This window comes from Eretmochelys imbricata, chromosome 14 (genome assembly GCF_965152235.1).
Source record: "Eretmochelys imbricata isolate rEreImb1 chromosome 14, rEreImb1.hap1, whole genome shotgun sequence".
NCBI classification, from domain to species: Eukaryota; Metazoa; Chordata; order Testudines; family Cheloniidae; genus Eretmochelys; species Eretmochelys imbricata.
The window spans coordinates 3,303,770-3,329,595 of record NC_135585.1 but is presented as its reverse complement, the minus strand read 5'-3'; the positions used below and the strand labels follow the sequence as shown (position 1 = coordinate 3,329,595).

Sequence of the window (25,826 nt, the reverse complement as noted above, 5' to 3'; positions counted from 1 at the left end):
ACCTACAGTGATAGGATTAAAACAGGGAAGGGATATCCACTTTCATGCTTCACTACTAGGGGATAGGAAGAAACTTCCCCAGTGGACAGATAAGGAATAACATGCCCACTATGGAACTAGCAGTGGCCGCGGTCGAGCACCTGGGAATGAACTTGGTGGACCCTTTCTTCTGCTCCACCCTGGCAATTCCTAGGTTCCTAAGAATACCAAACAGCAAATCACCCAGCAGTGACGACCGGCCTTTGCATTAGTGCCTGCGGCCAGCATTTGCAAAGGGAGGCACCTGAATCCATGCTTGGTTGCTAAGTGGGTAGTCCGATTTTTTTTTCCAGGTGGCTCAGGGCCCTGCGGCTTCCATTGACTTCATCTGCCCAGGAGGGGGCCTTACAACATTGCTAGCCTCGGCCAGGAGGATGCTGTCGTATGGGGTAGCATCCCAGAGTCCCAGGCCCTTGGTGACCTCACTGTTTTTCAAGATCGGACAGTAGCTTGGGATCCATATGAGCTGAATCTGGGGCCCATCCCTTGTTATCATGGGGTTTTCTGTCTTGTAAGAAGCTCGGGGCAGGGACTTTGTCTCCTGGTCTGTTTGGTGTCACGCTAATTGCACTTTATCTGCTATTAATTAATGTCTTTGCTCAGCTTGTGTGCTCTTTGGGCTGTCTGAATACATGTGCGTGCAGCACCTAGCGCAGTGGGCCGGGATCCAGGGGTGGACCCTCTAACCATATGGCAATACACATAAGTCGGAAAGGGAAATGTCATGTGCCCATAAGCAGAGCTTGGTGAACACTGCAAAGATCTGGGCCCACTTTTTGAGCCCCGTTGCAGGCGCTTTGCATGGTCTTCTAGCAAATGTGGTTCATGGCAGAAGGGTTCTGAGAATCGGCCCATTGGACCCCAGTATTGCAGATTTGTGCAAAGCACGTTTTAAATTGACAGCTGGGACAGCAGGTTCTGACAGGGTCAGTCAAGGATCCTGCGCTCAGACTAGCTCCGCTGTCTGGAATATTTGTGACGGTCGAGCTGCAGGCTGAAGTCTGCTCACGGGAACTCCTGGGTCGTTGATTGCCAGCCAGGGATCTCCCAGCAACAAGCTTCTAGACTGAAGAGGCGGCAAAATCCATCCGATAAATTATTTGCTAAGAATTATTCTGCCCCAAACACAGCACTGCACACTGAAATATTGCACAGAGCCAGAGAGTCGAGCAAATGCCCCTGTGGAACAATAAAATACACAATCAAATGGGCGGGAACGGACAGCGTGTTACAATAGCATTACCCCAGCGCCCCTCTCTCTCACTCACATGCTCCTCTCACCCACCCCAAACGATGTACATACCATTAGAAATTAAATCAGCTTACCCATTTTAAAGGAAGGGTCATAATCCTATTATCCAGGAGCAGAATAAACCCACCGGCCCGCAAGAAGCATCCAGAGTGTCGTCTATAGGACACGGACCCATCGCTGACAGTCACAGCTGGCTGGGGCTAGCACCAGCCCAGTGCAGCTGGCCCTGTGAAACATCTGCAGTGGGGTAAGTAATCCCCTCTGCTTTGAATACACCAAGTGCTGCTGTTCCTCGGCTTCTTACGTAAGGCGTCATTGTGCTCCAGTCTCCATCTTGCTTATGTACCTGCCTGTCTACTTCTGCCACCCTGCGTGAGACTGTGGTTCCTTTCCTTGGTCTTTAAAATCTAGTCGGTCCCTCCACTGTGGATGCCAAGTGATCCGAGGAGTTTGGAGAGGTGAAGGGAGTCGTTATTCTAGGCCGTGGTGCCGTTCGCCAGTGCGGGATGGACTCGAACCTTATCAGGCTGTTGGCGTGAAATGGCCCAAGATAGCTAGTCTGGACAGGCGCCGAAGAACCAAAATAGCTGGGGTGCTCTAAGCTGTCGTACTTCCAGCCTGCTGAAGGAGCAGCCAAGTGTCCCTAGCAAACCTCTGGGCAGCTCGGTCTGTTTCCGAGGGTCAGACAAAGGCTCAGGATCGGAGTTGGTCACGATGGGTGTTTTTTCAGAGAAAATGTTTAAAACATTAATTTTCTGGGATTCTTTTTAACTGAAATGTTTTGGTTTTTTGCTCTTTCCCCTTTTCCAGTTGCAAACTGGGAAGTGGGGTGGGTGGATCCTGGGGAAGGAAAAACCCCTGAAAACGGGGCTCGGGGGGGCAGGTCCTAGAAAATTTCAGAGAGAAGGGAAATGTTCCTTTTGCAAAAAGGCTGGTTTTTGTTGAAAAATGTTTTGAAAGGGAGAGTGTTGACTGGCTGCTCTTGCCAGGGGAGCCCCAAGTGTCGATCCGTTCCCCTTCTCCTTGCAATCATTTGTTACGGAGCAAGTCGTTTCCCCTCTAAGGAACGGAGGGGGACTCCTCCCGCCCACTTGGGGCTGTTGTCAGCCCCATCAGGCCTGCTAGCCCACGGCTAGTATCTGCAGAAATATTGATATCTTGCCCTGCCACCCAGGAGAACAGCCCTGCTCGGATTAGTGCTGCTCTGGGGATTTGCAGAGGAGGAAAGATCCACAAACTTGTCCAGTTGTTTGCAGAGTTTTTTTCCTCTGGCTTGCTGTGGATTTAGGTGCTGAGGGCCTGCTCCAAAGCCCCTGAGCTGATGGGAAGACTCCCACTGCCTTCAGTGGCTGTGAATCAGTCCCCAAATGTTTCTGAGCCAGTAGTTAAACTGGCCTTGTTAGAGAGGGGAACCACAACAGCTGCTGACCCTGGCTCCATCCTGCAAACAGTCACATGTTGCACTATTGCCCGGGACACTGCTTAATAGATTCCACCTGTGCTTAACTTCATTATTTGCACTGAAATAGCACCTAGCGGCCCCCGGCCAAATCAGAGCCCCGGTGTGCTAGGGGCTACTCAGCACATACACCGCTTAGTCTGAATACGCCAGCCAGCCAGTGGGGTGAAGAGCACAGTGAAGTGATGTAACCAGGATATGGCAAAGGCAAGGCTAGAATCCAAGTCTCCTGACTCGCAGCCCCGGGTCCCTTTCCAGCCTGGTAGACCAGACCACCCCCACCCCCCCACGTGAGAGGTGTTGGTAACGGAAGGGAATGCCACTGATCACAGAACACAGAGCGAGGGGAATAAGATGCCCCACAGCTGGAGAAGCCCGGAGGACAGTCTTTGGAAGGGGCCGCGTTTGTGAACAGATAGTAACTGCACAGGTGGCTTGATCAGGGGGTCGCTGAAATCCCTCACAGGCTTCATGGATGTAAAGGGGCTGGAAACAGCACTCACTGTTGAAGACCCAAAGCTTCATTGGAGGCACCTCGTAACTCGGATCATTTATCCATGAGAAATAAACACTACGGGCTAGAATCCGGCCTCTCAATGCCCAGGGACTAGTCGGCTATTGAGTAACCTGGGAGGGCTGCTTGCGGGATAGCATACTAGCCCACGGGCTTTGGGAGACCAGCACTGGGGGGAGGGATAGCTCAGTGGTTTGAGCATTGGCCTGCTAAACCCAGGGTTGTGAGTTCAATCATTGAGGGGGCCATTTTGGGATCTGGGGCAAAAATTGGGGATTGGCCCTGCTTTGAGCAGGGGTTTGGACTAGATGATCTCCTGAGGTCCCTTCCAACCCTGATATTCTACAATTCTGTATTCTGTCTGGCCTTTAGAAACTCATCTCTCCTTTCACAAATTATATCTGCCTTGCTAAATTGCCTGTGGTTTTACTTGGGAGTGACTGTAACTGTCAATACTTGGCGTGTTTCACCCTGGAACGTGTCCCAGAACTGAGACGTTTCTTGGGGACAGAAGGGTGACACTGCTGCAGAAGCCCCTCCATTAGACACAATGGAATGATAGTAATTTACCCACCCCGAGCATTCAAGAAACCATGAGTCAGCGCCCTGCCCTCCCAAAAAAATACAAGACTGGCTTAAAAAATCATGATTTAAAAAATAATAAATGGGGGAGGGTTTTTTTTATTCCTTCTCTGGTCTTTGAGCCTCTAGGGTTTGTGTTTCGTATTCCACCGTGAGGGCTCGAAAATTACTACGCTGAAATTCCTGTGTAATGACATGATGCAGGGGGACTGGGGCTTGAAGAAAAACACCAGCTCTGAGACTTGTGATCAAACAATGAGAGCTGGCAACATGGAGGCGAGTTTGGGTTCCCAGGTACGATCGGGCCGGAGGAGAAGTCATGGGGTGCTGCACTCCCTCCCCGTTATACCGGTCTCATGTTTCACGGGAACTAATAGTGCAATCACTGGGTCCCACACAGCTACTAGTAAAAGAGCAGCATTAAGGTGGGCGACCGGAGTGCAGTAACCCGCAAATTGGCAGGCTGGACGAGAGCAGAGATCCATCTACCCCAGTGGCCAGCCCCAGCTTTTTCAGAAGCTCCCCCTACCCCCAGGCAATTATAGAATAACACTTCCACCACCTATTCCTTTCAAAGGTCAGTTCATGCCCTGAAACATGAAGGGTTAGGGCCCTTCCAAACCTTGGGGGTGGGGGATTGTTTTTAACTCCTGGATGTTTTCATTACCCACAGAAGCATTCAGTCTTTTGTGAGTCCAGCTGAGCTTGTGGCCTCAATGGCGTCTTGTGGCAATGAGTTCTGTGGAAGAACTGGGCCCCGTGTAAACTATTTCCTCAGATTGGTTTTAAATCTGCTGCTTTTTGCTGATTGAGTGGCTTCTTCTTGTGCTCAGAAGGATACACTGAAGCCACCTACCTGTATTTTCATTATAGTCATTATGTTGTATTCTTTTATCATGTCCCTTTATATTTATCTCCTAACAGCTCCGTCCTTGCCCTCAAAAGTTAGAAAATGCCAGAATTAAGCTTGCCTATGTAACCTTAATTCTGCCCTTGGTGGGTATGCAGCGGGGGACAGTCTTTCATTACATGATCAAACTGTCTCTCGACTAGGCTATTTTCACTGCCCAAGAGAACGGACATGCCAACAGCAGCATCCACAACGAATGGTCTCTGAGAGCTCATTTCAAATGCTAATCTTGCGACGCATTATCTGTAGACCTGGATCTTTGTCTTTTTAAATATATATGACTTTTAGCTCAATTGGGGCCCAATAACGCCCGTGCTTGCAGCAGTCCATACTGATAAATGTGCTGGATCAGGGCCTTGGAGCACAGACTTCAGGGCCCGCAGTCCCAGGGAGAAAGGACCTGTTTTGTCCTTGCAAACACACAGTTTAAAACAAGCCAGCAGGGACATTTCAGTCCCACACAGGTGCTGCTCCCATCCTTGTTAACAAGCTGTGGTACATTATCCACCATGTACACAGCTAAGCGTGGGGCCCCAGGGCTTTCTGAGCACTAACGGGCAGGAAGAGACCTCTGCACAGTGCTGGTCCCAGCAGCCAGCTGACCTTGCATGCTCAGATCTTCCCTTTGCTAGGACACCAGCTGCTCCCAGCACCCAGTGTCAGAAGCAATAACAGCACCCAGCAAAGAGCCGCCCAGACTCATTCAGCCCTCTCTGCCCCCAGGTTCCTGACAGGCTTGGCATGGGAGTCAGTACGTTGGGGGCCGGGGGAGAAGGAGCAAATAGTTGTAACTTCAGGGATTTGTTGTCTAAAGAAATAGACACTAAAGCCCCCGGTTTGTCCCATGTTCCCTAGTGCCGTCATTGTCCTTGCAATAATGAGCTTAGAGCTGTCTGAGCTGAGCTAATTCCAAGGTTGCAGGAGCTTTTCTTCTGCAGCAGGGGCGGGGGGCCTGGCAAATGGGTCACTGAGCCATGGAACGGAGCCCTGGCCCACTCTGGGCTGGTGAGTGGCTAAAACTTTCATTTAAAGGGCATGGGAGGGGTCTGCATTCCCACTCCCCAGCTAGCCAGCACTGTCCTTGGCCTCTTGTATGCACCAGCCCCCTGACCAGAGCTGACTGGGGGTTGGCCACCCAGCTCCCATTCATTCCCAGGAGCTGGGTAGCTACAGCCCCTTGCGGGCACTGAAAATCTCTGTCATGGGTGGGGACTGAACTGTGGCTGCTGAGCACCAGAAAGCACATCCCCCTGCCCCACAAGCTACAGCGGTAACAGGCTGTCAGTGAGTCAGCCACTAGAGGGAGCTGTGGTCCCATGCACCACCCACATTGCACCCACATTCTCTGCTCCCAGGAGCGAGCAGCCTTGGGTGACCCACACCCGTAGGGTGCTGCTGTGTCCCCCCTCTAGCGGCAGCTGGGTTGAGGGGCCCGCTGCTACACACTTGGCTAAGAGGGCTGGGTCAGGCATAGAGACTTGTGCATCTAGATCCCCTTCCAGCTGCTGCTAGCCCACCCAGGAACGCCATGGGACGTTTGCATTGGTGGCCTGTCTCAGCGGGCACCGTGGGCCGCCATCTCCTTGCTCCCTTCACATGGCCAATTGTCTTTCCTTCTTTCTGCCTCCAAACCTGTGACCTGCAGGGAGAAGCCGGGACCTGGAGCCAGGGGGACTGCACCAGCAGCTGACACCCCACCGCAGCCATGAGCCTGGAGCCCCCCAAGCTGGAGATCAAGTCAGCCACCGGGGTGACTGGAGGGCCAGCCACCCCCAGGAAAGGGCCCCCCAAATTCAAGCAGAGGCAAACCAGGCAGTTCAAGAGCAAGCCCCCCAAGAAGGGGACCCAAGGGTGAGCACGTAGGGTGGGAGTGCTGCTCACTCAGAGTCTGGTCTCCCCCCCCCCCCCCAGTACCAGTGAGCAGCCAGGGCATGGTCCCCTGCATATGCCAGCAGTGACTTGCCTAACCCAGGGGCTCTGTGCGCTGCCAGCCCTTTCTGGCCAGGACTAACCTCTGGGCCTGGGCTCTGCCCCCCATGAGGAACAGCTGGAACCCCTGAGCATTTAATCCTCAGAGAGCTCAGGTGCGGGGCATTGTCACAGCAGAGCCCTGCCCCCATCCACTCTCCCCCGAACAGTGGAATTTAGGGCAACCCATGTGAGGCTAGAGGGGACTCGAGCGGGTCAGGGTGGCAGGACAGTCCAACAATGCAACAGGAGGGGAGCCTGGCTAGGTTAGCCCTTCAGAGAGCGGCTGGCACCAGCCCAGGGAGACCTTGGTGGGGGCTTTACAAAGAGAAAGGAGTGCCCCGAACAGCAGCTAAATGAGAACCAGAGTCGTGAACGTCTTCTCGCCCCTCTTGCCCGTTCACTGGCCATGGCCAGGAAGATACAGCCAGCCTGGGGCTCAGCAGTTCACGCAGGACACCGCAGCAGCGGGATTCTGCAGAGCAGACAGGGCGTGAGCGTAAGGTCCTCTGCAAAGGCTCCACACCCGGAGTGAGCTGTCAAGAGCTCCATTCTCCCCTGGGGTGCAAAGAGCCGCAGCCACCCCACTGCCCTACGGCGCTGGGGACTCAAACAAGGGGCTCTTTCAAGGCTGGGTTTCTGGCCAGCGAGGGGTATGTGCTGGAGATGCTCCCTTTGTCCAGCCCCTTGTCTCACACCCCTCCACGCAGAGCTGGGGGTCACAGATCGCTGGGGGTGGTCAGGGATGCTCCAGGCTGAGCCCAGGGCGGGGAGAGTGATGTAATGGTGTCTCTCCTTGCAGGTTCGGTGATGACATCCCTGGCATGGAGGGGCTGGGAACAGGTAACCGAGCAGCTGGTGCTTGACTGGTTTGGAAATAGGGAACGTGTTGCACATGAAAGGGAGAGATTAACGTCACCAGCTGTAGCCAGCCCTGGGCCAGGGCGCCCCCACCCCGCACGGCAGAGGCACCTCAGTCCTGGGGGGAGGCCCACAGCTGTGCAGATATCTACCCAACTCTGCATTTCCACCTCTCCCAGCTTGGCTTGTGCTGGACTCACCACCCACAGCTCAGCCCTGACCTGCAGCTCCCCACCCCCATTGGTACCCTCCTGAGAAGTGGCTGCCAGCCATGTCCTGGCTGGGTTTGCTTCTGGATAAATGGAACCAGGTGTCACACACATGGGTCAAGTTCAAATATGGCCTAAAGCAGGACTTGAACTTGTGCCTTACTTCCCTCTGCCGCCCCATCCTTCCCCCTTTGGCAGGCCCCCTTCCCCCCTGCACCATGGAATGAACTTCCAGAACAGCTGGGTGGCAAAGGCGGAGTGCCACGGGGAGAGCTCTGCCGTGGGTAAACAGCCCCCAGCCCCATGGCACCGATCTCCACTGAAAAGGCAGGTCGCACTGCTGTGGAACAAGCCCCATTTGAACTGGGACTAGGGGCGCCCACAGCAGGTACAATGTGCCAAGCAGCTGTGCTGGGGAGAGTGCTTTTCCCAGACAGCCGCCAGATCCTGGCTCACGCTGACCCCTGCCTCTCTGGTTTTCCCCTTTCAGACATCACCGTGATTTGCCCCTGGGAAGCTTTCAGTCACCTGGAACTCCATGAGCTGGCGCAGTACGGCATCATCTAGCCAGCCCCTGAGCTCAGAATTGAGGCATGTGTCTCCTGGCAGCCCACGGAGGTGTCACTATTTATACAGAGGGTGATGCAGCTGCTTTTGCAGCTCGTGACGAGACCAGCCTGAAAAAGCTCTTTAAAATAAACATGCTTAGTTGAATCTGTCCTGAGTCTTACCTGGCTTCTGTGCTTTCCAAGCCAGCTCTACTCCACCCTAGAGTCTCCCACTCCACTTGGACATGTTGCTTAACACAGGGTTTTCCCAAGACATGCTGTGTACCACCAATCTCTTTCACTTCTCAGCTTGCCCAGCCTGCTGGGAGTTAAGCCAGAGCCAGGCCGGTGGGATTTGGCATTTAACATGAGTGCTAATTGTTTGAAAGCCCTGGAATTTTCACTGGTGCTGCAGCCTTGGAAATAAACAGGAGGGAATGCGGGGTGCTGAGTCCGCAGTGTGAGGTGTAGGATGATCCTCCCTCTGTTGTGTATTAGCGGCCTTGTCTATGTGATGTTCTTCACAGCTGTCTGTGCCCTGAGATGCCTAGGGCTGGGCAGGTTCTCTCTGCAGGAGGCAGGAGCCAGGGTAGCTTTACATTATATAAACTGCAGAGGGTGGATTATACAGGGCTAATGACTGGCACTTGCCAAAACCCAGGCATCACCCCCCCCCCCCCAACCCCTCCTCCTTTTCCAGTGAAAATGCTTTTAGACAGACAGACAGACATCCCCCCGCAAGGCCAGGCAGCTCTCCTCCTTAAAACTTCCCCTGCCCCTTGTCTCAAAACATGCTTCTCAGGCAAGAAGCAGGCAGCCCTTGGGAAATGCAGCCACCTATGGGGAGGAGCAGAGAACTTCCTGCTCGCAGGCTGCTGGTAAGGAGCAGGGGGTGGGCTCCACAGAGGTAGCATAAACCCTGGCTGCTTGGGTGACCAGAGAGGGGGCCAAGGTTCAAGGCATTTCGTGGTGTGCACAGAAGTCTATTGATTTGAGAGGAGCTGCTTGTGGAAGGGGCTCTGGAAGCTGGGAGCTCACAGATAATTGATACAGCTGATCCAAGAGGCGAGGCAGAGGGAGCAGCTGGGGCAGTTTTCCACTCAGCACAAAGCCCTAATTGAGCACTCCACATCCTCCAAGTGCTGGGCAAACATTAGTCACCTGGAGATTGCCCTTGGGAGCGGGAGGGGAAGGAACTGGGAACCTGGGAGCCTCTGAGTCAGCTGTGCTGGAAGGGGAGGGTGTGGCAGGGCCGGGGCAGCCAGCCAGCCAGCCAGCACACTGGGCATTCAAGGGTCATCCCTGCACAGACAAGCAGGACCAAGGCTCTATTCTGCAGGCTGCATCTCATTGCAAGGCCTGGCTGAGGCCCAGCGCAGTCAGCGGAGGGAGCTGTTGGATTGGGCCTTTAACGCCCCCACCCCTGGTGAGGGTGGGGCAAACTGGCCGTTCACTTCCCACAGCCAGGAGTGGGCTTAAGGGGAAGCGAGATGGCCACCGCTGGGCACGTCCGGCCTAGACCGGCAAGGCCGCGGTTTCTAAAAGCGGAGCCATGGGACTCGGCGATTGTCACTCCTCGTGGGCTCACTCGCCCTGCGTGGTATCTCCCTGCCAGGGGCGGCCCTTCCCAGTCACTCCCCTCCTCCATAGCCACGCACAGCTACAGCCACGGTACAGGCAGACGTTTATTTGCCAGGTAACTACAAAGCTTTCCAGCCCCAGCTGGGCAGGCGTAAGGCCTCCCCCCAGCAGGCAGGAGATGGGAGGCAGCAGCAGCATTTGCACCCAGGGCTGGAGACGGGGTGGCATAGGAAGCCTTGCACTCGCCTGGAGTTCCCCCTCCGTGACTGAGGTCAGAGCCGCTGAGAGAGGGTCTCCTAGCAGCGGTCGGAGGCAGGGGTGGTGCCGCTGGGCTGTTTCCAGCCAGGCACGGAGGGCTCCGCTCCCACCTCCTGCAGCCCAGGGAGCCGCTGAAGCAGGCTCAGTGGGGCCAGTGGAGTTCCCTGCCTCTGCCAGACTAGTCCCAGAACTAAACCCCTCTCCCCACAGCGGCCCTTCTGCCAGTGCACGAGGGGCTTTTCTTGGCTTAGGTCCACCCCCTTTTCACGCGACACGAGCTGGAATGATGGCGCCGTTTCACACTGCAATCCGTGTGTCCACCAAGGGGGTTACACCGAGACAACCAGCCAGGCTTCGGTTCACACAGGAGCTTATGCTAAACAACCTTTCCCACGCAGCGAGGCCTCGGAGAACCTGAGCTCAGCAGTGGGCCCACACCGTCCATCTTGCCATGCTGGAGAGCGGTTCTGGGCCCGAGGCTCCGCCCCAGGATCCAACCCTGACCTCCAGCCACGTGCGGTGAGTCACCAAGCCCTGGGCTGCTGCCCTAGCGCTCCGACAGATGCCAGGTCTGCCAGTAACTTGGTTGCCAATAATAAGCCTCCAACTTCAACCAGGATCAGAAACACAAAGTAAGTGCTCAGCACCCCCCCATGGCCGTGAAGCCACCGACTCAGCTGGGGCACGCAGCCGCCGAGGGAGATGATACTTTGAGCTGCAACCTCCTCCATGCCGAGGGCTCCGAAGCCACACTGGGAGTTTGTGATGGTGCCATTCTCCAGGGGATTCAGACAGCAGGAAGCGGGAACGCCGCAGGCTTGCACACCTGGGGAGCTGCAGTTAAAATACCTGCGGGTGAACAAGGAGAATCCGTCAGTCTCTCTGGGGGTGACTCGAGGACCCAAGTGCTTGTGTGCTCACCACTGCAGGAACTGGCATTGCTCACTACGAGCAGAGAATCCTGAGCTGCAGCTTTGGGGTCCATCTCCCATGGCCAGGAAAGGCTGCAGTGGTTCTAGTCTGAGACCCCTCTGCTGAGTGGGCCATGCTGCACTAGGCTCGAATCGGAGCACAGGTCTGGGGCTGGTGGTTGGAACCTGAACGGGAACGTTACCTGCCAGCACCTGTCTCAGGTTGGTTTAATGGTGTCATTTCCTCAGCCCACCCCCACTCCCACACCCCACCAGGAGATAAAGGCTCCCCACCATACACAAACGCACCGGCCAGCCAAGCAATAGAGGGCAGGCCCAGAGCCTTGAGCTTGCACCGGGGATTTCCTGCCCTGCCCTGGAGTTTCATCAGGTTGTTGTAAGAAGAAAAAGCAAAGCAAAGAGCCTCCCTTGCAGGAGAAAGTGGAGAAGTTTGGGGCTCCAGCACTGTAGACCAGCATCTTCCCATAGCCCAATCTCATCAGCTCACTCCTTGTGTGAGAACAACAGCTCTGACAGTGTCTATCCACCCCCCCTGGCTCTCAGTCCACACGGAGAGCCGCCCTATGGAGGCCAGGCCCACAAGTGCTTTACAAATACCTTGTGGAGATCTATACTCGCACTCAGCAAGTCAGATCACAATACAGAAAGGAGGGGGCACAGATTGTGCCTTGGCTGGTAAGTTTCCATGAGCTTTGCAAGGAGCCTCCACAAGATGCAGCATAAGCGAGGCTGAAGGCATATGGCTGTACCACGCCCCTTGCGAGCACTCCGCCTGACATGCTAGGAAGCTGCACAGACAGCTGCAGCATGAGCTTGTAGCCAGGAGCTGAGCCAGTCACTGCTGGCTCTCCTGCTTGCAAAGAGAATTTGGACTAGGAATGCCACAGTGCTTTGCTAGGCTGGATAAATGGACTGCCCAAAGCCGAGATTTTCCACTGCCTCCCAAGTGAGCCAGACAATGTGGCTGTAGCCCAAACCTCTGTACTCACACGTTCATTTTCCAGTCCTGGTAGGACTCCACGCCACAGCATTGCAAGCCCATCTGAATTTCGTCCATGATGAATCTCAGATCTGGGTCATCCTGGTACCTTAGGACAGCCACCAGCATGGTGTTCTGCAGGGAACCCTTGATCTGTTGTCTCAGAGAATACAGTACGAGCCCACCTAGAATCTCCAAGATGACAAAAGTGATGACTCCCCCAGTAAAGAACTTCAGCAGGCAGGTGTTTTCATAAAGTGCTCCCATGCAGCCTGCCAGAGAGATGGTGCTGACAGCCAAACCAACCAGGACAAAGAAGAGCATGGGGTCAGAGCCTAGGTGGGCTATACGCTCACTTACCAGGGACTCCTTGTCCAGGAGCCCCCAGATCCCAAAGGCCAAGATCAGCAAACCCAGCACAGAGAACAAGAGGTTCCAGAGGAAGGTCAGGTACTTAATGCAATAGCTGCAGGAATCCAGGTTGTGGCCAGGGGGCAGTAGAAGATCCCATTTTCCTGGGTGCTTCTCAGGCAATCCAGCATCTGGGTCTCCAGTGGGAAAGAACAGGGGGCCACGGACATTGGATGAAGAAAGCAGCTTGTCCGGTTTGCGGGTCTGATTGGTGGGAGAGAGAGAGAACAGATCATTTCCTGGCTTAATGAGGAGCAGAAAAGCACAAGCATGTCCTCTCTTCTGGGAAGCTCTGTCCCAGTGGGGCGCTTGGACAAGATTTGGTCTTGGCTAAAGTTTTTCTCTGTTGCACTTAAACTTTATCGCTTTCCCCATCCCTCAAAACTTTTTGTTTTTTTCAGCCTCCCTCATTATGAGCCTTAAGCAGGATTTTAATGCATTGGGTTAAGGCTCGATTCCCCGGCACAACTATTGCTTAAGGAAGCGAACATTTCAAATGGCCTCTGTTAGCATGGCAAGCCCTTTGTGGTAGAACGGGGTACAGAAGAGTTGCAAACTGTATCTGGATTTGCCAGTGGAGAGAATGAATGTGCTATGACAACATAGGAGCAATAGCTAGATCTTCAGCTATTTAATTCCTTCTCATACAAAACTGGCACCCCATTCAGTCAGCACCCAGCTTCCTGAACAGCCTCTCTTCTCGGCTAATCTGCAGCCATTGTGTATGACACTGTGTGAAATGGGTCTGATGCTTCGCTCCAAAGCTCTCAAACACCGACTGTGTTGTGTGTCGGAAGAGTGAAGAGTCTCAGGGCGCAGCAATGCACCTGCAGTGTTGCCAACTCTCAGGATTTTGCCATGATAATTATTGTTTCCTTAAAGCCCCAGCTCCTGGAGTTAAGTGGCGACTTGATGACTCCAGCCTTCATTCTTTAAAGGAAAAGTAAGTTTCTAGCCCTCGTGGCTGTGCAGAAAACTCCCAGGTGTGACCCACCCCACCCCACCCCGAGCACCCGAAGGCTCAGAGAGCAGAAGGCCAATAAGTGAACCCCACAGCTATTGTTTTTACTTCCTCTCCTGACTTTAAAACCAATCTCCTGGTTTTTAGTGAGCCTGACTCGCCGATTTTTGAACGTTTGAGGTTGGCCGTCCTGCACAGGGCCATCAGCTGCCCCGGGTATGGGGTAGTTAGCAAAGGTGAGGGGACCAGGGACAAATATCCTGCAAGTTTTATGTTTGGGGGGAGGGTTCCCCAGAAGGAAACGTGTCCAAAGCTGGCCATTCTCTCCAAAGCTGTGAGTGCTCCTGTCTGGGCTCACCACTGTTGCTTGAGCTGGGAGAGCAGGAGCAGGGATCCCTCGCTGCCAGGAGCGAACAAGGAGCCAGGCTCCTTAGCTGCAGCAGAAACTTGTGGGGTGTGCAGGGGAAAAGAGCTTGAACTGAAAAAGAGCAGCTGTGGCAAGAGAGGCTTCAGAGCTCCGAAGAGAGGCTGGTGTTTGCCCAGTGCCTGGTTCTGCGGGGTCCGGGCCAGGACTGGGCTGCAATAGGGCTAACAGAAGAGGTTGTTCCCTGTAGCCTGTTCTCTAGTCACTGCTCTATTACCAGACGGAGGGCAGCGTTTCTTTAGCAGTTGTTCTCCCGGGGCTGCACAAGGTGGTTACTGCCTTATACCTGTTTGTTAATACAAAGCCCATTTTAAAAAGCCAAAGTGGAAGCCGTAGACAGCCCCAGAGGCCTGCGGGTGGCACGGTCTACAGTGGTTTTGCTTTGCCTTGCTGTGATCTTTTGGTTTTACTCCAGCGTAAGTGAGTCATTGCTTACATGTGTGATACTATCTTCCCCAGTCAAACCCAGAGGGATAGGACAGAGCAATACAGTGCTCTGCTTTGTTCCCTTCTAGCCTTCCCTTCCAAGCTCCCACATTTCTCTGGGACGCTCCCTCAGGCCGCCAGGACGGTGGGTCACCTTGTTACCCCCCTGCCTCAGTGCTAAACTGAGGGTCAGCCCCCCAGCCTGTTTGCCCCCCAGACAATCTGCCTGGAAGCTCTGCCCTTGGCATACCCCAGTCCCCGAATGCCTCAGAAGCCTCTCGCTGCAGTGTCCAGCCCCAGCACTGGACACTCACAGTGACCACCAAGGCCGCTGTCCCTGAAGAGACAGCGTACACACAGCCAGATGGCTACAAGGATCCAGGCCTTTGTAATAACATCGCACAGCGATCTAGTTATGGTGAAAGCAAATACGTGTTTATGAACAAAGAGCTGAGAGTGACCGTGTCACTTGAGTGTCGGGCCCGGACAGTGGAAAGAGAACAGTTACGTGCCCACATATCTAGTCAGGGGACACCATCATAGGGCCTAATCACATCAGCCACACTATCAGAGGCTCGTTCACCTACACATCTATCAATGTGATATATGCCATCATGTGCCAGCAATGCCCCTCTGCCTTGTACATTGGCCAAACCGGACAGTCTTTACGTAAAAGAATAAATGGACACAAATCAGATGTCAGGAATTATAACATTCAAAAACCAGTTGGAGAACACTTCAGTCTCTCTGGTCACTTGATTACAGACCTAAAAGTTGCAATTCTTCAACAAAAAAACTTCAGAAACAGACTCCAACGAGAGACTGCTGAATTGGAATTAATTTGCAAACTGGACACCATTACATTAGGCTTGAATAAAGACTGGGAGTGGATGTGTCATTACACAAAGCAAAACTATTCCCCCCTCTTCCCCCCCCCCCCACTGTTCCTCATATGTTCTTGTCAACTGCAGGAAATGGCCCATCTTGATTATCACTACAAAAGGTGTTTTGGGGTTTTTTTTTTCTTTTTTCTCTCCTGCAGGTAATAGCTCACCTTACCTGATCACTCTGGTTACAGTGTGTATGGTAACACCCATTGTTTCATGTTCTCTGTGTATACAAAATCTCCCCACTGTATTTTCCACTGCATGCATCCGATGAAGTGAGCTGTAGCTCACGAAAGCTTATGCTCAAATGAATTTGCTAGTCTCTAAGGTGCCACAAGTCCTCCTGTTCTTTAAACTGATTAGTGGTTCCCTTTCTGAGTCAGTCCAGGGAGGCTTCTTCCCAGGATTCCTTCTTGGACTGAGCTGCCAGTTTTCAGTCATACCAGGATCCAGGCTGCTCTGATTTCCCCACGCCCTCCAAGGGTTTCCCCAGCAAATGGAGAACAAAATGTTCCTTTGCATCTCCCTATATAGCCCAATGTTTCTTGTCTTTGCTCCCACGGTCAGGATGGCCCCTGGCGTTCACACTCCAGTCTGCTCTGCCATGTCGGTTTCACAGCCTCTCCCAACCTGACTTAATATGCAAATGGCGCTTCCTTTGCCTGGCAGAACAGCTGTTTGTCCACTCTGCCTTGTTCCAGACTTGAAAACATTATTTCCGTACAGATACACAATTCCCTGTACAGTGTCAGTACAGACAATTCACTATGATGCTATTGACCGCGTGCCATCAGCTTGCCTTTGATACCTTACATCACTGTTTGGGTAAGCACCATGACAGCAGAGTGTTAGGTATGGCGAGTTTGTCAGGCCTGGTAGGACTTGCTGACAGAGTAGTGAACCACCAATGGGCCTCTGTGTCATGACAACTCACTGGGAAGCCTAGCGGAAGGGTTTGAGTGAGGGACAGATGTTGGGAGGAGGAACCCTTTGCCGCCACCAGAAGAGGGGGTAGGCTTGCTGATTCCATCCCAGGCCCAGCCCAGGTGCTGGAGACAGAAATCTGAACCCAGCCTCATGACGCCACATGGCAAACAAGGCCTCTAGGTCCACTTTAGTTTGCTCAGCCTGATGCCAGACATGATTAGCGTTAGTGGCAAGCACAGGAAGGGAAACACACAGCAGATGGAGAGCAGAACTGGGGGGCGGAGTGGGGGAGGGAGTGAATGACTTTGGGAACACGTTGTAACCTTAGAGATTTAAGCCAGGGCAAGAATCCGGCTCATCAGCACAAGTCAGGAGTGGCTCTTGACTTCAGTGGAGATGCTCCAGATGTGCCCCTCCCTGACGCAGAACAGAGCTTAGGATTTCGCCTCCCCTTCCAACCCCCCAAGAAGAACACTGGAGTCTTTTATTTACAGGAGCTCCTAAGACCCCTGAAATCAGTTCCGGGTTTGAAGTTAAGCTGAGTCTCAGAGCGTGACCCCCACATACTCCAAAGAGAAGCACAAAGCCAGCATGTAACCCAAACCCAGGGTTTACCTCTGGTAACAACAGGCTCCTCTCATCTTCTTCCACCTTCACCTTCCTGAAGGAAAACCGCGCAACAAAGGGGGCGACAAGCATGAAGAGCTTCCCTCCTGTGCTTGCCAGGCCAGGTCCAGATGTCATCCTGCTGCAGGCGTCCCCTGCTTTAGCAGGCAGAAGGATCCACAAGCAAGGCGTAGTCAGAGCTCGGGGCTGGGCAGGCACTTCAGTCAGGCTCCTATCATGTGAGAAGTCACATTTCATGGCTTAAGTAGCCCCTGCAATTAAAGAGGCCCATGCTGATTTGTGTGCCCTGAGTATACCAGTTCTTGAGCTTCTAACAAGCTGTCTTGCCATATAGCTGTGCATACTTCAAGGTTATTTGGTTAAATGGCTGCGAAAAGAAACAAAGCGATTACCAGCAGGACAGTGGGGTGGGAGGAGGTATTGTTTCATATTCTCTGTGTATATATAAAGTCTGCTGCAGTTTCCACGGTATGCATCTGATGAAGTGAGCTGTAGCTCACGAAAGCTCATGCTCAAATAAATTGGTTAGTCTCTAAGGTGCCACAAGGACTCCTTTTCTTTTTGCGAATACAGACTAACACGGCTGTTACTCTGAAACATGTTAGGGCTGTAACTGGCGGGTAATTACTAAGAACAAGGCTCTCGGGAGATCCCCCACAACATCCTTCCTTGTTGTCATTTGGCTGATTGTAGTTTATTATTTTGTAATGTCCTTTCTCTAGCTGTGTCCTTCCCCTGGAGGCAATCAGAGCTTTATTACTCCAGCCTGGGGTTTACCTGAAGCAGTTGCAGGTATGCAGTGATGTCAAATTAACTATCCTCAGGGGATAGAAGCAGGCTGAGAGCTGACCCCTGCTCTGACTGCCGTCACTTTCATCCATTTGGCCCTGTGAAAGAAGGTGCTTTGCATTTCTTTAGCGGCCATTGGTAACATTTTCGAAAACACCTACGGAAATCAGTGGGCCTTGGCCCCCTAAATACCATGAAGGACATGAGCCTATGTGACTTAGGAGCCTCCATCAAATTTCCAAAATGACTTATAAGGAGATTTTCAAAGGCACAAACAGCAGTTGGGCACCCAACTCTCATTGAAGTTAATTTAGGCACCTCATTCCCTTAGACGCCTTTAAAAATCCCAGCCTTAGGGTCAAATTTTCAAAGGTGCCTGAAAGTGACATAGGAGCCTAAAGCCAGATCTCCCTTAGGAATGATTTGCCAGGGTAGCTGTACCTGTATATTATACCAGCAGCACGGTCCTCCTCTGCGTGCTGCTTTACAGCCACCAAGCTGCATTTTTGCACTTGATTTTGCATATTCCAGGCTCCCAGCAACACAAACGCTACTGCTGAAAGTGCAGTTTTGCCACTACAACCGTGCCTACATAAGAGGCTTTTGCCAGCCCAGCTCTGTCAGTCAGGGATCACATCTCTGCCATGCCCCGCCCTGCCCCACGCAGTAGTCTAGACCTGGCCTTAGTCCCATTTCCAAGTGACTTAGAGCTTATTGCAAGTCAATGGCACTTAGGCCTGGTCTGTTAAAAATTACATCAACTTAGCTACATGGCTCAGGGCTGTAAAAGGAAATTTCACTCCTTGAGTGCCATAGTTAGGCCAACCTAGCCCCGGCGTAGATGCAGCTAGGATGAAGGAAGGATTCTTCCACTGGCCTAGCTACCACCTCTTGAAGTGGTCTGTTACCTACATAGAAAGAAACCCCCCTTCCACTGATGTAGGAACATCTAGACTATGGCACGCAGCAGCGTCGTAGGTGTAGCTGTCGCAGCTGTTGTGTAGACATGGCCTAACTCCCTTTTCAGACTGGGAGTGAGGTTCCCAAGTCATGTGGACACCTTTGAAAATGTTACCCTGTATCTAATCTGGCCCAGTCCTGTAGAACAATCCTGGATTGCCCCTTATTATACACAATTCCTGCTCTCTTCCAGCAGGCCCCTTTGTGCACACGCTAACAGGAGAATTGATGGGTGCTGAATGAACACTTCAGTCCCTTCAGCGGATCGCTACTGGAGGTCCCTGGAGAGGGAGGTGATGACTGACATCCTCCCTGCTTTTCACCTGCTCCCCATCCAGAGCTGAGAATGACAGTTCGCAGCGGGCCGGCCCAGGGCCCCTCCGGTCCAGGACCCAGACTCAGAAGTGGTGACCGCTTTGCTGAGCCAGGACACTGCTGGGCTGCCCCATCAGCACCACGAGGGGTCAGAAGCAGGGATAATTCTCAACAAGCTCCCCACCCATCCTCATATTTATGGCACAGCCCCACTTCTCATGCGCTTGCAGGGGGATGAAAGAAGCCAGAGGTTATGAAGAGCACTGGAATGCAGTAGTGACATAGCATCATGACTTGGTCTCATTACTAGCTGATTTTGTGGCACAAGTGATTTCATCCTGCAGGACGGACTCGAGAGGAATGGCAAGCTCCTGCTTCATTAATGTGAATTACTGACATGGGTAACTGGGCTTCTCTTGAAATGTAGCCAGACTGCAATTCGTGGCAGACGGTTGCTTCTTCAAATAGAAGGCAGGGAGTTAGTTACCCCTCGGGGATCTGCGCTGACTTCTGTCATGCTAAAGGACACAGCTCAGGGCCTTGGTGTGAGAATACAAAGCCCTTGGTATTCCAGGCCCTAAATATTTCAGTAACCACCTCTCACCCAGATCTGTCTACAGTAACTGAAAGGCCCGAGAGTTCACCGGGGCTGTTCCCCTACATACCATGACCCGCCTCACCCCAGAGTTCCTCTTTGTCAAGGAACATGCCTTTTTGAAACATATGTGACCTGAACTAGCCCAAACTTGATGGCTGCTGGACAGGCTGCAAAAGGGCTTAGGGGAAAGGTGGAGGGTATATTCCGGGGGGATGGAGGGCACAGAGGGGACTGTCTTGCTGTTCTGATTTATTGCCTGCCTGATTTAATTCATTATTCGTCTACGATTTGGTTTTTTGGCTGCTGGGTGGGGATCATTTGTGCCTGCAAGACTAATTCATTGCTGGGGCTGGGGCTCCGACAGCCATTTGCCTTGGCATTTCATAAAGTATTCTGTATTTTACATCACGGTAATAATCAGTACTGCAAACACCAGTGGGTCCGAAGAGCTAAAGAATCATCTCCTTTGCAGCATGAACAGGGCCTGCCCCAGATCTGTTCAGTGTCAAATAACCATCTGAGAGAACCCCCAAAGTCTGGCTGGCTGCCTCCTGCCTTGGGCCTGGCTTTGCCTTCAGTCACAGGATCAGTCAGAACTGAGCTGGGGGTCAGAACCCTTCACACTAGGATCATGCCTGGGTGAATGGGGGATAGGAGGATGGGGAGGGACTGCCAGGGGGAAGGGAGGAAAGCATTCTGTGGGGTACCCAGAGAAGTTATGGGACGGGACCGGGGGAGATTCTGTGGAGTACCCGGGGAGGAATTATGGGGCGGGACCAGGGGGGGTTCTGTGGGGTACCCAAGGAGGGGTTATGGGGCGGGACCGGGGGGGATTCCATGGGGTACCCGGAGGGGTTATGGGGCAGACTGGGGGGTTCTGTGGGGTACCCGGGGAGGGGTTATGACGGGGGATTCTCTGGGGTACCCAGAGGGGTTATGGGTGAGACTGGGGAGATTCTGTGGGGTAACCAGGGAGGGGTTCTGGGGCAGGACCAGGGGGTGTTCTGGGGGGTACCCGGAGGAGTTATGGGGCGGGACCGGGGAGGGTTCTGTGGGATACCCGGGAAGGGGTTATGGGGGGGGTTCTGTGGGGTACCCGGGGAAAGGCTATGGGGCGGGACCAGAAGGGTTCTGGGGGGTACCCGGAGGGGTTATAGGGCGGGACTGGGGAGGGTTCTGTGGGATACCCGGGAAGGGATTATGGGGGGGGGGTTCTGTGGGGTACCCGGGAAGGGGTTATGGGGCGGACCAGGGGGGTTCTGTGGAGTACCCGGGATGGGCTATGGGGTGGGACCGGGTGGGTTCTGTGGGGTACCCGGGGAGGGACTATGGGGCGGGACCGGAAGGGTTCTGGGGGGTACCCGGAGGGGTTATGGGGCGGGACTGGGGAGGGTTCAGTGGGATACCCGGGAAGGGGTTATGGGGGGGGGGTTCCTGTGGGGTACCCGGAGGGGTTATGGGGCAGACCGGGGGCGTTTTGTGGGGTACCCGAGGAGGGACTATGGAGCGGGACCGGAAGGGTTCTGGGGGGTACCCGGAGGGGTTATGGGGAGGGACCGGGGAGGGTTTTGTGGGATACCCGGGAAGGGGTTATGGGGGGGGGTTCTGTGGGGTACCCGGAGGGGTTATGGAGCAGGACCGGGGGGTTCTGTGGAGTACCCGGGACGGGCTATGGGGGGGGACCGGGCGGGTTCTGGGGGGTACCCGGGGGGCCTATGGGGCGGGACTAGGGGGCGATGGGGGAGGATCTGTGGGTGGGTCGCGGCTCCCCGCAGGGAGCCGGGAAGGGGGAACGTTCCTGCCCGGAACCTTGTTGTCGGGGTTGGCGGGCGCGGGGGCCGCTGACGCCGGCGCGCGCGGAGCGGGGGCGCTGGAGGCCGGAGCCGGGGGACGAGGCGGCCGCTCGGGAACCGGCCCCGGGAGCGGGCGGGCGAGGCCGGGCGGGGCCGCCAGCGCCATGGCGGAGACGATCGTGAGTCGGGGCCGGGTGGGTGAGGCAGCAGGTCGGCCGGGGCCCCGAGACCCCAGCGGCTGGGGCGGGCCCCGGGGCAGCCGGGCGGGGCCCTTCCCCGGGAACCCCCCGCTCCCCGCCGGGCAGGGCCCCCGAACCGGCCCCGCGGCCCGCACCGAACCGGGGAGCGGGGAACCAAATACCCCACCGGAAACAGCTGCCGACCCCGGGGCCCAAGGGCGGCAGCCCCCCGCCCTGGGCAAGGGGGGCTGGAGTCAGCCCAGCTGCTGCTCCCCCGCGCAGGCGGCCGCGTGAGACCCTCACGCCTTCCCAAGGGGCGCAGAACGCCCCCCCAGCGAGAGGGCGAACTCCCCCTCCCCCCAGCGAGAGGGCGAACTCCCCCCCCCCCCGAGCGGTCTTGGCGTTGATCGAATCACAGATTCTCAGGGCTGGGGGGGGACCTCAGGAGCCATCTCGTCCCACCCCCTGCTCGCAGCAGGACCAGCCCCAGCTCAAGCATCCCAGCCGGGGCTTTGTCAAGCCAGGGTTCTCACTATCTTCCCGTTTTCCTCAAGCCTGGCTCTGGCAGACCCTAACAACGTTTTTCACCTTTAGGGTCCATTTGAAGGCCTCTCCACGCCCCCCTCTGTCCTGTCGTGTCCCCCCCCCCCCCCCGCCTTTACGTTTTGGGCTGGGGATTGAGATGGAGACGTTGGGGGGGGGGATTAAAGGGTTGGTTCCATTGGGCTGGGGGAGAAGGACCATATCCACTGGGAACATTAAAATACCTCTTCCCATGAAATGGCTTGCTTGTGTGCCTGGAGCGCTTGATAGGCTTATTAAAAATCAGACTAAATGTAACCTCCCTCTTTCCCCCACTAGATCTCCGTCTGGCATAAACAACAGACATGTTATGTCATAGTCTGTATCTGCTCTAGTGAGGGAAACTGCTATGGACAACCATGTGCAAAGGTTGTTCAAAGCACAGTTGTGATTCCAGTGTGGACAGTGCCTAAACCGTTGTGTACTCTGAACGTTTTCTTAAAACTCTCCCACCAGTACTGCAGCACCGGTTCTAGCCATGTTGGGAGTACTCATGTTGGACCAGCTGCCAGCATGTTTACCACCCTGTTGTCTAATGCAGGTCTAGATGACATTGAGATGAAAATACTGATGTCTAGGAGTGGCAGTGGGAGAATTCCCCAAGTCAGAGACCCCTTTGGATGGGGGCAGAACCAAGTTAAAACTCTGTTTGAAAGCCACCTTCTGGCTTTAGCCAAAATTTAGGCTAGAATGCTGTTCTTCAAATGCAGTTTGGCTTCATCCGCATGAGTTGATCATCCATGCTAGAAACTGGTTTAACTGGAACTGCATATAAACACAGTTCCTTTACTCTTTGTAAAGGTTTATCTCTATAGGCCTGTAATTTGCCAGTTGTTAGGCTGCTAAATCAATTGATCTCGTTTGTTGCATGCGGATGCCCAGTCTGTCCTTGTCCTCGAGTGTGTTCTTCCATGTTAGTTATCCTCTTGCCAATGGAGAGAGACCTGGGTATAGAAACTGACAAAACAAAAAAGTTATTGAAAATGTTTGGAAAAATTCTGGAACCTTGCAACAAAACAGGGTTTGTATTTAAATTTTTTTTCTAAAGCTTCCAGGCAAGCCCTGCTGTTGAAAACAGAGCGTATCCATTGACTTCCCAAATCACAAGCATCTATGCTACTGTAGGCAAGACTTTGGCCAACAGTGACATCATCCAGGAAATAGATCCTATTAGGCCTCGTGTGTGTGTTCTTGGGGGCATCTTTGGTGAGGCAGCAACTGGCAGCTGTCTTCCTCTCAACATCTGGATGTTACAGATATTGCCTTCCTTTTAGCATTTTCTTGGCTCACCTGAGCAGCAGAAAACATCTTTTTTTTTAACTGAGTTATGGCAAAGTATTCCTTTTTCTCGCCCCAACACTTCATGTTAGTTACTGTGACATTGATGCGGGAGATCTTGTTTGAAACATTGTCCTGAACTGAACGCACCAAAGTAAGATACACAGCTGATTGGTCATATATTGCTATAGAAAAGGTTCGACTTAGGACCCGGTGGTTTAGCTCTACGCTGCCATTCTAGTGCCAGGAGGTTAAATATTGTCTGTTCTGATCTCTGGCTAGCTCCAGTGCCACCTGGGAATTGTGTGGAGACATCATCTTCTTAGCCAATGGCAGAGAGAATGCTTCAGGGTGTTCAACAGTCTGAGTCCCATTAGCCCATCAAATAGTCTCAGTAAGCCCCACAAGTGGGAGACACTTGAACATTTTAAAAGATCTTTAGAGCCTTGTTTCAGCATTCTTAGGCTGATTAAATGTAAGTAGGGGGCTTTCCAAGCAGGAAATGCAGTGTGTGTTCAGGTTCCATGCGTGTTTGAAAAATCAAAGCAAGGTGGGGGTTATCCCATAGTCCTTTAGGTGCACCCTGAAATATAGTATTAATGAATCTGGCTCTCACCTGTGTTGTGCACACTTCTCTGGGGGAAGAGACAGTGCAGCAATTTGCACTCAAACAAGAGAGTAGTCTGTTACAAACATTTCCTGTTTCTAGCACGTTCCATGTATTCACACACAGAACAGTGGAGCGGTAATACATGAGAAAATAACTTTGAAGGAGGGCATTCTGGAGCACTCTGGCAGCCTCTTGCTGTCACATGTCAAGCTATGCCCGGCTGTCTTTCAGATTCGTGTTTGTAAGAGCAGTCTGGCTCGTCACTGCATATCCTCCTGCTGCTTTGTACTCTGGGCTTGCAGCAGCTCTGACGTGCTGGCAGAGCTTTAGTCACTTTCACACTCCTGAGAAGTGTAAGACATACTGACAGTTGTGCCACTGATCCACAGCCAAACCTGCCTTTATGGGAACAATTGCCTTTGGCCCCTTTTCCCAAAAGCAGGTGGCTTTACTCATCTCTCCCATCCCAAATGGAGGCTTGCAATGGAAATTCTATTAACGTTCCCCAGTAATGCCTTGTGCCCCAATGACTTAAAATTCTCTTATTCTCTTTATTGGAAATAGATGCCAACTGTCAGTAATGTGGTTGAAATGAAATAACACTGAAGATGACCCTTAATACTGCAGGTTATCCAAGTTCCTCTGTAAAGGAACTTGGGGGATTGACTAAACTGCTCTCATAAAAGCTTTGAGTTATCCTCTAATAATGCTGCATGTTTTGCTTCATGTCTAAATGCAGAAGTTTCATCAGAAAAATAAGCTCAGTGCCATCATTGACTTTTTAAATCTGTTTGTAAAAATGCCTTGTATTTCAGAGTAAAGTATCTAGCAAATAATGTGAAATTATTGGTTTTATGCTCTGGGTATGGTAGGTAAACTTCCCCCCCATAATTCTGTAATTGCATCCTAAGAATGACTTCAGTAATGGGAAAAGGGTGTGGTCAGGGTGAGAGGTTGTGATGATACTTGCTTTGTTTCATGTCTTCAAAAGTGGGGAACATCTATTGCTCAGAAGCGAAACCAGGACAGGACATAGTATTGCTGCTTTGTGTGACCGAATATACCTTTTAATTCTCCACAGATAATCCGTGTCCAGTCGCCGGAGGGAGTGAAGCGCATCACGGCAGCAAAACGAGAAACAGTTGCAACATTTCTAAAAAAGGTATCCTGGCTTTCAGCATTTCATCACTTATCTGCCGGCTTCCCTGCTCTCTTCTGAGCATAGCTAGGATAGTGCTCTGGCTGCCCAGAATTTAGCCACTCCAGATGGCTGTGCTTTTGGGAACTACTTCGCTTACTGGGTGTATACACAGAGACTTTCTTTAATGACTGATATATGCTCAACTGAATCAGGGTAGCCTGATGGTGGTTGCGTGGATCAGCATGCATTAGCCAGAACAATCTCTCCACATTTACACTGAAACTGGCTTTCTGTGTTAAATCCAGTTTTGAAACCCTCATCCCAATTTATGTGAACAAATTCAACCTCAACTTTCTCAGGTGTGATTTTCTTTGTTGTTTTAAAATTCTGATAAAGCAGTGACTGAGACGGTGTTCGAGGTATGATTGCTTGAAAAATCAGTTACGCTTCATTGTTTGAAAACTGTTACTTTGGGTGATGAGACATGATTTGTTTTTAAAATGGGTTGGACTGTATATTTTTTGGTCTGTACATCTATACAGGAATTAATACAGGGAAGTCCTGTAACATTTTATCAAAACTGCATTAATTTTACATGCTTTCACATTCCATTCCTCTTGTTGCTAACAGTGTGTGCAGAGGGAGTTAATCTGATTCCTTTTCCACCTTGATACTTCCAGTCATGTCACCAACATCAACCCTGGTTCAATGTCACCGAATAAATCAGAGACCTGAAAAGAAAGAACTACAATGTATACACACAAAATTACGTTAAATGCTATAAATAATGGGCTTGTGGGGGAGAAGAGATTGAGAATTAAATGGG

The 25,826-nt window shown here is 52.7% G+C and overlaps 3 protein-coding genes across 4 annotated transcripts in view; 2 read left to right on the top strand and 1 right to left on the bottom strand.

The window, feature by feature from the left end:
• The first annotated feature begins 1,434 nt into the window (after positions 1-1,434).
• PDE6G (phosphodiesterase 6G) lies at positions 1,435-8,459 on the top strand. Of its 2 annotated transcripts, XM_077834118.1 has the most exons (4): positions 1,435-1,538; positions 6,402-6,607; positions 7,527-7,567; positions 8,285-8,459. In XM_077834118.1, the coding sequence occupies exons 2-4, from the start codon at positions 6,462-6,464 to the stop codon at positions 8,359-8,361; spliced, it is 264 nt and encodes an 87-aa protein (XP_077690244.1). In that variant the 5' UTR covers positions 1,435-1,538; positions 6,402-6,461; the 3' UTR covers positions 8,362-8,459. The 2 variants fall into 2 exon arrangements, with proteins under 2 accessions (XP_077690244.1, XP_077690243.1); XM_077834117.1 differs by lacking the exon at positions 1,435-1,538 and having other exon boundaries at positions 6,312-6,607.
• Positions 8,460-10,705: 2,246 nt separating this feature from the next.
• TSPAN10 (tetraspanin 10) lies at positions 10,706-16,992 on the bottom strand. Its single transcript, XM_077834304.1, has 3 exons — positions 16,744-16,992; positions 12,103-12,707; positions 10,706-11,030 (listed from the first exon to the last, which is right to left on the bottom strand). Exons 1-3 carry the CDS (start codon positions 16,990-16,992, stop codon positions 10,706-10,708), a joined length of 1,179 nt encoding a protein of 392 aa, XP_077690430.1.
• A 4,279-nt stretch (positions 16,993-21,271) lies between these two features.
• Positions 21,272-25,826, top strand: part of NPLOC4 (NPL4 homolog, ubiquitin recognition factor) — a 42,240-nt gene continuing 37,685 nt past the window's right edge. The window contains exons 1-2 of the mRNA XM_077833342.1: positions 21,272-21,389; positions 24,941-25,021. Coding sequence (XP_077689468.1) covers positions 21,375-21,389; positions 24,941-25,021 — 96 coding nt within the window. The 5' untranslated portion in view covers positions 21,272-21,374. The remainder of the gene's footprint in view (positions 21,390-24,940; positions 25,022-25,826) is intronic.